General features: G+C 39.7%; 1 protein-coding gene across 10 annotated transcripts in view; it reads right to left on the bottom strand.

Annotated features, from left to right (window-relative positions):
- Positions 1 to 14883, bottom strand: part of NAV2 (neuron navigator 2) — a 385416-nt gene that overhangs the window by 31819 nt on the left and 338714 nt on the right. For 8 of the 10 annotated variants that reach the window (XM_088057228.1, XM_088057233.1, XM_088057230.1 and 5 more), the window contains 5 exons: positions 12368 to 12659; positions 10748 to 11450; positions 6981 to 7448; positions 2311 to 2471; positions 57 to 245 (listed from right to left, as the gene is read on the bottom strand). In XM_088057228.1, the coding sequence (XP_087913354.1) occupies positions 57 to 245; positions 2311 to 2471; positions 6981 to 7448; positions 10748 to 11450; positions 12368 to 12659 (1813 nt within the window). Of the gene's footprint in view, positions 1 to 56; positions 246 to 2310; positions 2472 to 4673; positions 4719 to 5904; positions 5971 to 6980; positions 7449 to 10747; positions 11451 to 12367; positions 12660 to 14883 lie in introns of all 10 variants that reach the window. The other 2 variants (XM_088057234.1, XM_005531591.3) reach the window with 1 other exon arrangement.

Here is a 14883-nt window from a genome sequence, read left to right as displayed (position 1 = left end):
GTTCCTGTGAGAACGCCACTCTTAGAGCATTCCTAGCACCACAGGACTTTACTGACCCTCCTCGAAGCCGTCGCGGAAGGAGCCGGAGCGGCTCATGGTGCGGCTCTTCTCATCCAGGGACATGGAGCTGTTGCGGAGGCGTGTGTCGCCATAGGGGTCGTAGGGCCCGTCTGCGTTGGACAGGCTGTGCGTGCGCAGCATGCTGGGGTTGGACAGGCTCATCTGTGCTGCACTTGTGGGGCTTGCTGCAAAGCCAGCAACAAACACACAGTTACTCCAGGAACCACAGATTTCCGTACTTGTTTTTTTTTTTTTGTGCAACTACCAGTAAACTTTTTTCCCCCCTACTTTAAGACACAAAGTTTTGATATCATCTTCTCCAGGCTTCATTGTTTTTCAAGTAAGAGGTAAGCAAACTAGGCTAGTGAATCTAAAAAATCAAGTAAAATGAGGTCAAACACTGGGTGATATGTCTGTGCTTCCACAAACAAGCTCAGTCACCTCACTAACACCTTCCAGGCATGAGCTAATTAACCCTTCATTTAATTTGGAACTGTTCTTCTACAAAAGCTGTAGTATTTTGTCTATACAGAGCAGGACTTACCTTCTTCAAAGCCTTCAAACTCTAAGAAAATTACATTTTTCTATGTATTTTAGTTACAAGTATAAAGAGCTTTAATTTCCTAATAGTTGTATATTTCAGAACTTTCCTTCCACTATGATGTCCTGAGAACTGTAAAATATCAGTTTTGCCTTGAAAGCAAATATTTTCCCAGCCAGTGTTAAAAGTACTCCAATCTCGCATCTCTTGAAAGAACTTCTCTCCTAAAATTATGCCTACTATTTACTAAGAATTTGTTGGTTTGCGGGTAAAAAAAGAGAACAAAATCACTGTTCATCTGGGCAGGTTCCTCGTAGTGTGCTGTCATTACCTGTTTCTATACAGACCATCAACTGATAAAGACTATTGTAGAAGACACAATAATTCAGTTTACAGGTGCTCGACTTTCATATCATCATTTGCTCTTAAATACAATGACCCCTCTTAACTCCAAAATCTCTAAGCTCTCTTCTTAAGAACATAGAAAAACATATTTTCTTTTTTGTTTTTTCTTTTATTCATTGCTGTTTGTGGCCAAATAGCTTTTGAAGCTAATACAAATAATCTCCAAAACTCCACATAAAGAGTTATATTTTTGGGCCTATGACAACACTTTTTGGTTACTTTTTTTAAAAAATTTCATTAACCTTCCTGACAGTTTGCTAGTTGTTGGAAATGTAGCTACGCTATGTGTTTATTCAGCTGAAATTTTGCTAAGTGTCAATTTATTTAAAGCCACTTACTGAATGTGTTTCTTTCCTGAACAATCAAAGAAAGGCTCTAGAATGTCATTACCACAAATCAAGACTACACTAGAAGTAAGTGATGGTGCAATCTGCTCCAAATTCACCCAAGAAGTCCACAAGTACAAGCCTAACTATTTTGCACATAATTATTATATATAAAATAGTTATATATAAGTTATCATAAACAATATAATTATTTTAAATAATAATTATTACTATGGAGAGGATTCTGAAAGTCATAAACAAACAGGTGCTTTCTTTCCAAATGTTACTTAAAGAAAAAATTTACAAATCCGAAGAAATTGCAAAGCTACTAAGTCGTATTTAACCAGCCCACCAGAGATGAGCATCACTACACTTTAAATCAGATTATTTCAACTGCTGATACAGCCAGCTAAAACCTGCAATGCTTCCTGCCAATCAGCTTTTATTGTTTCCTTCATTTAAAACACATTTATAAATGAGATAGAGTGAAGGAATGGCAGTTTTTCTGACTTGAAACTCCCCTGACTTTTATACATTGCTTGATTGAGCTTTCTGCAATTTTCCAACAAGCCACTTGAAAAAGACAAAGATAAAATTCCAGACTGATGAAACTGGCATATACAGTATGTAAAATGCTTGGATTTTAGAGAATTATTACTGTAGAGCAGGCAACATCTTATGTGCTCGAAGCACCCCCAATATGTGATATTAACTGACAGCTCTACTGAATATTTTATAAAGCTCACGATTATATTAAGGAATCTGATTACTCCCAGAGAAGCAGTTTCAAAGTTACTGAAAGTATGGCACCTTTGGGCATACAAGATAATGCTAATTAGTCACACTCATTTCAATGAAGGTGCCTCCTCAGGTTCAATGTGGGCCTTGGAGCTGCTGAAAGAAAATTGTCTTGTGTAACATGCTGTTTTCAGGACATAGAATGCATTGCCATGATTATTCAAACAGATAATTATTCACCAAGCTGCGAGAAGTTAAATCTAGTTCCAGACGGTGATGTTATGCTGGATCCAGATGAAAATGGAGAATTGGTAGCAGTGTCCTGCAATCCTCCTGCTGAATGGGACCGGAGCCATTCCTTTGCATCCTCTTGACTACGGAGCTGGGAGGATGGAGTATACCTGCAAAAACAAACAGGTTTTTCACTATGAACTTTGATATTTTTTAGACTTTCTTGTTTTAAAAAAACCAAACCAACCATGAAATGCCACAAGGCTTGGGGTAGGAGAGAAAGAAAAAGAAAAATGGAAGAATCCTCATACGAAATTAAAGGATTAAATAATATAAACCAAATAGAATTCTTAATTAAGGAGCTGCTCCAAGCTCTTCCAACATGTTCCTACATAATTTCACCTCTGTCTCTGGGGGGGAAAAACCAAACCACAGACTTTCCTATGGCTTCAAGTGTAACCAACCAGAGTGCACCAAATGTTACAGGTAGAAGTTGTGCAGTGTAGCACTGTAGGGTAATATGTAGTGTGTGCTACATCATATGATTTAAAAATAAAACTGAAACTTGGAAACTCTTTCCCCAAGTTATGCCAAAATTCTAGCACAATTTAAATAATTGGTACATCAATAATCTTAGCTGACTTTTTGTGATATTATAACCAAATTCAAGTCAACCAAACCATTATCAGGATTTTTTTCAACAAGCTGTGACCCAGTATTTCATATGCCAGAGGCATTAATATAAGGCCTGTGGAAGTGTATCCCATTTAGTTCAAAATGGGATTAAACAGCATTAAAACATCATAAAGGAGACTATGTTTAGCCTTTTCTGAAGGTAATGAAAATAGCAGAAACATGGTCTATGCCAACATCAGTGGCAAAACACCCACTGGCTTCAGCTTAAGCTTGATTTATTGTGTATATGTGTGAAAAATAGATATATCAGGATAGGTGTTATGTGAGCTCATGATAGGGTACAGGTATCAACAGCAAGAGCATCATGGAAACACTTGTCTGCTGATGGAATTCAGTGTCTGTCTTGGGCTATGCCATCGCCTTTCGACAAATACTTATGAGTTACTAGCTCTGCTTCCAAAAACTTAGAGCCTATTATTTGCTGATATTATCTATTTAATTAATTTGATTCCCTTCAAGTAAATACCCTACAGCAGTAAGACATCACTTATTAAGACTATTTTAAATCAATGGAAACACTGCAATAATTTAAAAAGTCAAACTGTTTAAAAAAATACATTCATGCTTCTGCTTATGCCTCAATACTTCAGCAGCAGTCCCTGACAATCTGCATCTCTTAAACTTTGCATATAAATCAGTTTATTTAGAAAGGGGCTTTAAATAGCCATGTTACCTTAACACACTACAGATTTATTTTTGTTTTCAGCATTAACACCGACCTCTTCAGCACTCAAATGTTTTGGTCTTAGAAGAGAGCATTTATTAGAGACATACTTGAGGACCATAGGAACATTAAAACAAATTGCCATTTTAAGAAAGGCTTTTAGTACTCAGCTTCATGGTGCAAGGCTGCTGTGAAGAACAAGATGCATAGCACAGAAAAAAAAATCACAGCTGCAGTTCCAAGGCAGCGATCCCAGAAGCTGCATTAAGCAATTCAGAAGCTGCAATTTCCTAAATTGTCAAAGATACCTTCTGTAAATTCTCTAACGCATAAAGCATTTAATTAACATAGCCAATAGTAATTCTGGTTAGAATTGCTTGTATCAATGGGGAAAAAAGAAGTATATTATAAATTCACTGCTTTACAGATGTACAAAATATGTGAGAAGATAACTCCTGAAAGTTAATTTGATTTTTTTTTGTTAGTTTCTATGAGAGTAGAGCCCTACAGATTTAGGTATTCTGATGCAAGTTGTTGTTTTGTTTTTTTTAATTAATATATCCAATTTCATCCTGAAAGGTTTGGCATGATCTTGTAAATCATTTCTATTTATATAACAACACCAAGGTTCCCAGGGTTAAAAAACAATCTTAGGTCATTCCATGTAACAGCCACAGAAACAGCAACATCATTGTTTTTAAATCAAGCCCAGGTATGGTTCAAGATGCTTTTCAGCAATTAAGCCAGCAAAAGACACAGTTCTTGCTCAAGCAGAGAGGCCATTGGATGAAAAAAGCACAGTTGTCAATGGCTTTCTTTGAGGATTGAAGGAAAGCAAGAAAGCAAGAAAGCAAGAAAGCAAGAAAGCAAGAAAGAAAGAAAGAAGGAAAAAAGAAAGAGTACTGTTGCCACCTCTTGCAAACTGCGACCATCACCACCAGCCACAACAGAAACACAAAGCAAATTCCAAAGGCACCACAGAACATGTTAAACCACGTGGAAACACCAATACCTGAGTCCCTTCTTAGGCAAAGTGTTCCTATCAAGATGTGGGTCACTGCAGGAAAGTTAAAAGAAAAGAACTTCAGAGAAGAACAAAAGGGAAGGAATAAGATCAGGACGAAGGACGTACAAACATCTGCATCACCTTTTCAGAGGAAAAGGTGCTGGGGCCTCCCTACAGAAACATGCACAGACCTCCTCACCCAGGTGGGGTTTGCACAAACATGCAGCTGGTACCATGCCAATGCACCACATCTGTTCACAACATCATTTCACTGTTTCTCCTACCCACAGTGAACAAAAATGGCTCTTTAAACATCAAATGGGTGTTTTAAAAATGGTCTTTTCAGCAGGCTGTTGGTAAAACCCGATGGGAATCTTCAAGTCTAAACCACCTTCCCATCATTTCTTTCAGCAGACACCATTTAGGGAATGTACAGAGGTATTGAGCCCAGACTTTAAATTTCCAAATCTTAGCCTAAGTTCCATTAGCAAAGTAAAACGGACCAATCAGTCACCCAAAGCTCAGCTATTTCTGTTTATGTTTTTACAACTGATGAGCAGAGCCTGTTAATTTGTTTTTTAAAAAAATATCCCCATGCTTAAGTAAATTAATTAAATGACAACCCTTATAGCTAAGTTACAGTATACATCAGTGAGCAAAAGTGAGCTGGAATGTTTAGATTTGTGTCATCTTTTCCTAACTTTAGCATTCATTTGTACAAGGATGAATGTACCTAAGTACTTGGAAAACACTCATGAGCCAAGCTGCAGTAAGAGACTGATGACACTGAATGACAAAGGGACTTCACGACAAAAAGGACAGGCCAGAAAGGCAGTGAGAAAAGCAGCATGCCAGAGGAATGCTGAAATGCTAGTGAGAGTTTATATTTGTAAGGGAAAAAAAAAAAGGGCATGATTTACAAATTGCCTTTTGGAAAGATATGAAGGGTGGGTTAAAAATACACCCCCAAATCAAAGGACATTCTCAGAAACAACAGCAACACCAAAAACATGCCACCTGTGCTGCATGCCCCTCTCCAGATTGATTTGGGTGGGTAGATGGGTATTTACAGGGACTCTCACTGGCATGTCTTTGTGTCAGTTCACACCTGGATGATGAACACAGCAGACTGAACACAGCTCAATTGAGCACAGCCTGGCACAAAACAATTTGCTTCACTGAGATGGGCAACAAAACCTACAGCCTTGAGCGTACTACTGTCCTGAGACAGCATTACCTGTCCTGTCTCCTGGGCAAAGTATTTCGGCAGAATTTGGGGCTAGCAGCAGGGGAAGAAAGAGGGCTGGAAAGAGCAGTTCAACAAGACAGAAAACAAGAGAAGGAGTATTAGAATGAAAAGATGAGAGAACAAAAAAGGCGTTACAATAAAACACAATCAGAACCCCAAACTGTCAGAACATTACATTCAGGTGCAATTTTCTCCACTGAGACAGCTACAAAAATCTTGATACCTGAACTCATCACTATACATCAGGATGTAGCTGATTTCTAGTTCTTGGAAGGGTTCTACTGCCATCTACAAGGGGTCCCTCAGAGACCATTGCCGAGTTCACCCCAGTGTCAGCTCAGTGTGCCACCAATGCAGCTCTGATGCTGGAAAAGCCCTGTTCCCTCCTCCCTGCTCAGCCTCCTCTCAGGTCCTACCCTGTGTCCACACAGGTACCAGTGAATCTCATCGTATACAGAGCTGGGGAACTGATCAGTCTGAAATACAATTCAGCTGATTGTTTTTCACTTGGATCCAGCTTCTAATAGGACTCACCACGCATTCACATGAATGCTTGTGCTAAAATATTGTAGGGAGCAATTGGAGATGGGATAAGGCAGCAGGGAGAGGATGAGAAGGGATCAAGCGACTATGGAGATGGGGACTTGTCTTTTCAGCGTCACCTCCAGTTTGAAAGTTGTCAAATTCTATAATCTAAAAGTTTAACAGGAAACAGTTGACTTTTCAAATCAAAATTCGGAGGCTTTTTAAATATCACTATCAGCTCAATTAACAGAAGATCTTTGGAAAGATAACCAATGATGCAAAATTCAAGTATTAGGTACCATCTGGTAGCAAAAACAAGTTGTCACATTGGCTGTCACAGCAAATTAAAAACCTCATCTGAACCCATCCTCCTGCTCTTCTCCTGAAATAACTTATCTTTATGTTCTAGTCCTAGAGTTATGTGCATTATCTGGTAAGAGGCATTACTTGATCTCTGTCTGCAGTGCTGGCTACTGCTGGCAGGGCTTCATTCCCACCTGAGATACAAATATATGGAAACAAGAGAAAAACCCACAAACCTTTCAGACAATGTAGTCTTAACACTGTTGGTTCGGATGAAGGGAGTCAGAGAATCATCCTTGGAGGCTTGAATCAAGCCACTGGAGGAGTTATGGCTCAGCCCACCTCCACTGCTCAGGGAGATGTCTATGGATTCGCAGCTGGTGTGAAGGCTGCTGACAGACTGGTATCCAATGCCATCCTTGCTAACTGCAGAAGAGCTACTAGCGTTGGTACCCCACGTCAAACTGTTGGAAGGAGCCGAGTGTGCAGAACTGGGGCTGGAAGCTAGTGGAGACTGGTTGAGATCTGTGTTTTTACCATAAAGGGGACTGCTGCCCCCACTGCTCAGCACACCACTGCCAGATGGGGAGTCAAGATTACCCTGCTGGTTCATGGTAGCGTGAGGGTTGGAGATGACTACTGAGTTTTTCATATTTTCAGCTGTTGTGATGGGAACTTGTTTACTAGGCTTGCCACCAAAAAGTCTGTAAAAAAGAAGACAGCATGAAAAATACATAAAATGGAATAGTAAACACAATGATATCTTATATCTAGACCATATATATCATCTTAGCTTCAGAAAACCAGTATTGAGTACATGATCCTAGATTGTACCTATGCAGCTATACATTTATAATTTCCTTGTCTTTGTTGTCCCTTTCAAAAGCCCAGAGGCAACTACAACAGCTTCAAATCTATCTCAGATGTGTTATCTTTGAATCATCAACCAATACTTTCACAAAGCTAAAATACAGCTTCACAGAACTAAGATACAATTATATAATCTTCTGTTCCTTAAGGAAAAAGAATACCAGAGAAACAATCTGATGTATGGAATACTAGAGATTGAAAGCTTACTGATGAGGTAAATTCTGCACAAATCACCAAATTTGCACAAATCTCTGCACAGAAGCAGCTTTTGCTGGGATGCAACAATGTACTCATTTTACCAAATGTAGGCTTATTTCATTCCATGAGCCAAGCTGTCTGGAAACTGTATTTTTTTAGTGGAGAATGTGATGTTACCTGCTTTTTGGCATCTGGAACTGGCTAGTGAAACACTAAGTGAGCTCCAGAACTTGGGGAGGGAGGGGATGGAGGAGACTGATCACAGCATTACTGCTGCCTGTGATGCAGCTGCACTGCCAAGGATGCAAAGACTCTAGTTCCCTCATAAACAGTCAATGGGAAACTTCTCAGAAGTGCCCAAATGACTCAGTAGTAAACATTCCTTGGACTAAATTATCAATCATTCCAAAACCGATCTTCAAAATTAGGAAGTGTATCTTCCACTCCAGCTTCAAACACCCATCCAAAAACATTGCTTTTGTTTCTACCACTTGGCTCCTGTAACTACCTTTGGAACCTTAGATTTCCCCACACGTACCTGTACGGATTTGCTCTTTTAACATTCATTCACTGTGGAGTACTGTGGGGGAAACTTCTCAGAATAGAGGACTACAGCACTTCCATATAAGTGTTCCTAAAGTCTTAGGGGTGAGTGTGCACCAGGCAGAACCTCTGCTGTTTTGGAGTATGCCCAGGTTGTTGGACACATGGACACTAAGTCACTTTGTCCATCACTTCTCAGAAACACAGGCTGCGTTACAGCTGGGCACCTGCAGCACACCTGGAGCAAGCCCAGTGCTGCCCAACAGCAGTGTCCACACTGCACAGGTGCTTCCTGCAGCTCCAGTGCCTGGAACACACCTGAGCTGAGCAGCTGCTGCTGCGTACTTGCCACAAGGCATCTGGATAACACTTCCAACTGGGAGAGCAGGTTTAGATCAGACCTAATAACAAATTCTTTCCTGTGAGGGTGGTGAGGTCCTGGTACAGGCTTCCAAGGGGAGCTGTGGCTGCTCCATCCCTGGAAGTGTTCAAGGCCAGGCTGACCTGGGGCTCTGAGCAACCTGGAATAGTGGAAGGTGTCCCTGCTTATGGCAGGGGAGTCAGAATGAGATGATCTTCAAGGTCCCTTCCCACCTAAAACAGTCCATGACTGCATGGCCTTCAGCAGTTATACCAGCTTAGGGTATTCCCTAAGGTATTTTTGTGCCAGAGCATACAACCTCTTCAGCTGCACTGGGGAAACCACTCTTAAAGAAAGGATCCCAGAGCTTAAAAGACCCTGAACACCCACACAACAGTTTTACAATGTTTTTTAAGCTACTCCCTGTTTATGACAACATGGAAGTTACATATATTCACAAACTTATAGGTAAGTCTGTATCATTACAAAGGTATAGATTCTAATTCACTAATTCACTGTGTAATACCAAAAAAAAAAAATAAGACCAAGAGGAAATATGCAAAAAACGTCTGCAACTCAACTGACTATGAAAATTATGCTCAAAATCTTCACTGTCATCCTAGAAATCAGTAATATCAGATGAGGTCCAATTCAACTCTGACGCATTTCAACACATGACAAATTTGAAAGGCTGGTGAAAATTCAAGTGTGAAATTGTAAATCAAATGAGAGAATAGTTAAATTCAGCTTCAGTGTCTGCTCTTTGAAGTTTCATGTATTTCTAATGCAGCATTTCAATTACACAGCCATCAATGTAGCTTTTCAGTAATAAAAAAATTCCCAATCACATTCCTACCAATGTGTCTGAGGCACACTGAAATCACTGGAAACACTGTAAATCTGCATTTCTCATTGTGTATCTTACAGAAGTGAAAGGCCTACTGGAGTTTTTAAGTAGCCATTGATGAAAACTACATGTTCCAAAGTACATGGCTTATCTATTGCTAACCAGGTACAAAAATAAAGTATCTTCAATTATCCTTACACAGACTCTTTATATAAAAACACCCATCTAAAAACAGTTTACAGCATCAGCCTAAGCTGCCATCACATCCATTATGCTTGCACTGGTGCTTCAGATGGAATGTGGCTTTCTCACATCACTGGAAGCAGAATGATGGAGCATAACTGTATGGGTATTATGGGCGTCACAACAAAATGAAATGCAAAACACTGCAACTTGAAACAGACAAGCTACTCAAATTCTGTTGAAAAATAATATTAACAGAATTTTTTACCAATATCAAGGCTTTGACATACACTGCATCAAGAAACTAGCTCCTCACCAACTATTTGTTAATGTTAATGTGTGGGGTGCTCCTGGAGAAATAGAACACAGATAGGATTTTTGTCCAAAAAATAGTACTAAAATAATAAAATTTGACCTAGCTTAGACAGTAACTTTATTTAGGGTTCTTCTACACAGGCTAAAATGTTGGGTCTTGCAACATACTGGGCTAATCCACACAACTTATAATAGTTTGCTTTGGATGGATCTAAGCATGGCAGGTCAATGCCACTGTCATGAAAATCTGAGATAACCCTCCGGTTGTTGGTTTACAATTTGATCCACCACTAGAAGATTTCCAGGTTTATTACCTAAACATTTGTGCAAGAACTCTTCAGGAACCTTCAGGTAAGAAAGTTCTTATCCCTATGATATCTGCATGGGTAAAAGTCTTCAGGTATGGTTTCTGCAACAAGGAGACTCAAATCGTAATTGCCAAACTTTCTGCCAGACAGGTTTGGTTTTTTTCCTAAATGTTAGACTTCTGCTGCTGTCACATCATGTCCTAAGTATCCACAACACTGGCCAAACCATTCATGTAAAATTAAATGTAAGTACAAAGACCTTGAAATAGGACACTAAATAGTAAGCGCTGCACCAAAGCCAGCCAGGCCTGGCTGGCAGAGTCCTGCTCATTCAGCTCCCACTAACACCACTGCACAACCGAGGAATTTGTTGCCTACCTGCGCAGAGTGGGAGAAGCCACATCGGGGTACTTGACTCCTTGCTGGTGGGTACTCTGAGCTCCGCTAGCAGCCAGCTGTGATGCAGGGTTCACTTTAACAGAATTACATGAAGCCACGCTTTCGTTGTCAGACGAAATCCCTTTCTCTTTATCAGTCTGGTTGACTAATCCTGGCAGAGAGCTTCCAAGGATTACCTTGGCAGGTTCTCTGATTTTAGGGACAGGCAAACCAGCTGACTTGCTGCTTATGTTGGAGTCTATGCTACTTGTGCTAGATCTATTCCCAGCTCCACTTCTGCTACTGGATTTACTGGGCCGGGGTAAGCTACGGTACTGAAGATTAGTTCGTGCACTAAGTGCTAAGTAGCCATCATCCTGGTTCTGGGAGCCATCAACACTAGTCTTCCGACCAGTGGTCCTACCCATGAGTCCAGATGACTTGGGGATCTTTCCCAAGGTAGCCGATCTACTGGTGAGAGTTGCCCCACTGGCAGTGATTATGGTCATGCCTACGGCTGACCCACTCTGTTTCTTAAATCCAAATGTATTAGCATTAGCAGCAGCTGTCCTAGAATTACTTGTGGGAAGCTTTTTGGATTCATCACCACTGCTGCGTCCTGCATCTGATGGGGAACGTTTAACATGTCCAGCTTTAGGAGATAGTCTACCCTTTTCTGATACCTTGGCGTCATCAGTTTTCCCTACAAAAATAGAAAAAGAATTCTAATATTTAATGACTTGAAAACATCAAGCAAATGATGAAACTCAAAGCAGCATGAGAAGCAAAAGCATGTTAGCCACTGGAGTGCGGTTCAAAGTTATGATCTAGTCTGCACTGAACTTACATGCCACTCTAGTGAGTTACACATGCAGACTTGCCAAAGAAAGTATGTGGTGCCTTTGCTGTCAAGAATATGAAAAGCAGAACAGCCTTACATAATAGTGACAGATAAGAAAAAAAGTTTCCCTCTGTAGCTATCACAGGTTGATAATTTCTATCATTACACACTAGTAGTGTTAGGTTGATAGCATAATTTCCCTCAAAGGCATTGTTAAAACATTTGTATTGCTCAAGACAGTATCTAACTTTAACTTTTTCATATACAATTGTGTACAAAACCTAATAAAAAGAGAGGTATTAAATTATATTTTTTGATTATGCAAATTCAATCCATTTTCATTCACGTATCTGCAAGTGCTAAAATCATTAATACACTTACAAGAAAAGCCAGAAATCATGTTTAGTATAAAGAAATATGTTTGTTTAGTAAGAGGAAAAAAAACCCAAACTCCTCAACCATATATATATTGTATGTTCTAGTGACTTCAAAAACTAAAATTATATTATTTATTCTTCACACAACAATATTGTGCCAAATAAATAGCTCGGCTTAAGACCAGAATTTTCATGAAAACAACTGGCAGGGTGTACATCTGAAATACACATTTTCAGACAGAAATAGAAACGTGGACATACAAGATGCTGCTCAGGTTAAAGCAATGCCTAAAAATACAGACAGGATTACCTGAAGTTCAGGTTCTGCCTCTGCAAAGTATTTAAACTGTTTTCACACTGAACACACTTTTTGGCTTGTTTACATCTTAAGCCTTTTCTCACCTGTTCCAGGTGTCTTTAATGTGCCTGGGGCAGTTGAAGGTTTAGGCCTTGGTGTGGTAATGCCAACCTGAGCTGACATGCCCCGTCGCCAGGAGCCCGTCTGGGAAATAACAGTGTTCTTCCTACCAGAAGTGCTTTTATCAGACTCATCTGACACATCAGAAGGATTCCGCCTCCATTTAGATCCCGGCTCCATTTTTATGCCGCTATCAGATCCCCCGTCGGATTTCTTGACTTCATCACTGGACCATAAGGAATTCCGTTCCACCTGGGAATGCTTTTCTGCATCAGTCTAGGACAGACAAGGAATTGCAAGACAACTTTCAGAGCAAGTCTTTCTTTTAAGAAGCTTCCTAAGTAAGAACCATCAACCTGATTAATCAGCTCAGCAGTCATCTCTGAGTACCACCAAACATGACATGACTTTGATGAAGAAATGTCACAGCAAGAAATTAACCCCAGAAATGACTTTTTTTTTAATATGCTTTGTGAGAAAAATACAAAAAACACAACAGCCATGCTCTTGGAATAAATAAAGAAAAAACCCTTCTTGATTTATAAAGAACGTACTCAGCTCTATGACATTTATAATCCTCCATCTCAAATTTCTGACAAACCCTTTTACTGCAATGCCAAAAAAGCATTTCAAACCTGTGCAGCCAGACTTCCTTTGTTCCTGCTTCTTTCTTATCTCTTGTCTGGCAATCTGATCTCCAGAGCATGAGGAGGCAGCTTTTGGAACAGATCCAAATATGTGGAATGCTGTTAATTCTAACCTAACATAGTAGAAGGACACCGAAGAACTGAAGAAAAGCTTTCTAACAATACTCAAGACTGACTTCAATACATTAATTTCCTTTAGTGTCTCTGCAAGACTGTTCTTCCCTGACTCATTGCACAGATTGATTCTGCTACCAGTCTCTTATAAAGAATTTCACTAAGCTCAATGTCAAATAAAAAAATTTCTCATTAGCAAAACTTTGCCAAAATCTCAGAAATGCTGAAATTAAATCTATTACCCTATATATGTGAATATTTTATATATTCACCACACATTAACACTTTCCACTGCTAATGATTATTCTTTCAGAATTCTAGTCCAGTCAAATGCTGTTGATTAAATTTGGCAAATGTGGTAAACAAAAACCAACCATTTTGTGATCAGGCACAAGTGACAAATATCCCCACATTTAACTCTGTTCGGGATAAAAAAAAATCATAGCTGAAGTGCTCGCCAATGACCACAGCACCATGAAAGAGACTGACAATTCAATACTTGACTGTGCAGTTCCCAAGTATGGACTGATGGGTTTTGGTGTGGTGTTGAGTGCCACCTCTGCCCTGCAGCCTCAGCACAATATGAATGTGCTCAGAACTGTGTGGCAAGTAAAAGGAATAATTCATTTGAAAGGAAATTATTTTGAATATCCCAAAGCATTATGAAGCTCACAGTCCTTGTTCCCTTTAGATAATCAGAAAAACACAGCACAGGAGAAACTGTAAGATTATTTACCATGCTTTTCAGCTTTTATTTTTAAGTTCCTAAAGAAGGTTTTAAGTTTATGACTTTTCCTATCAGATCACACCATTAATATTAAAGAATTTAGGGGAACTGTGGTTGAATTTCCTCTGTTTTTTACTGCAATTACGTTTTTTTTAAAGCCTGAAAAACTAGTTAAGCAATCAGTGTATGAAAGCTGGCACCACATATCACAATGGTCTTTATTCGGTTGGGAAACAGGGCTTGGGTTATTTATCTACATATTGAGTCATTAGACTAACATGCAGTTTGAATTATGGATTTATGGATAATATATTCTTGTACTTCCCTCATGCTACGCAAATGTTGTTTCCCTGCCTCTCCATTCAAAGAGAGCAACAGTGTAGGCTTGAGTGGATCTCTGCTTTCTAACTCCCTTCTCTTCCTATGCCTGCCAGGTTTGGGGTTGGTGGGTCACCTTTCTATTTCTGACCATCAGTAGGTGTGTAATAAATTCCCAGTGTGACTGTTCCTATGTCCCGTGCCTCTCCAAAACCACTATTTCATGCAAACATGTCCTACATTGACAGATCTTGGAAGAGAGCACAGGCAAAAAGTACCAAATAATCAACCAACAAAGCCACCATTCCTCATGTGGTCACTTCAGTATCTTGTTCCAAGCTCCTTGCCTGGAATTGTGTGTATGAACTGTTAGCTTTCAAGAACAAGAAATACACCTACTTGCTAGCAAAGGCCTTATTCTAGAGTTTTGATTGACAGGAAATATTCCTGTACCTTCTATTTCCCACCCCATAATCTGTAAAATTAGTACAGTCTCCACAGAGAGAACAGGACGGCAAGAAGTTCTCTACCTTTGCTCTCCTCCATTTCATTCCACTACCACACCCACAGCCAAAGTTTTCCTGCAGCCTTTGAAATGCTGCACCTCCACCTTTGAATCCCTCTAGCCAGAGATATTTCTGTTTAATGCTAAACACTGAGAACAGCACAGAAACATGACTAAGGAATTAAAAGC

Source organism: Pseudopodoces humilis, chromosome 7 (assembly GCF_049639895.1).
Source record: "Pseudopodoces humilis isolate 2021_Gansu_Grassland_sample_001 chromosome 7, ASM4963989v1, whole genome shotgun sequence".
Taxonomy (NCBI): Eukaryota; Metazoa; Chordata; class Aves; order Passeriformes; family Paridae; genus Pseudopodoces; species Pseudopodoces humilis.
Note: the sequence above shows the minus strand (reverse complement) of the source record. Positions and strands in the feature narration are given on the sequence as shown.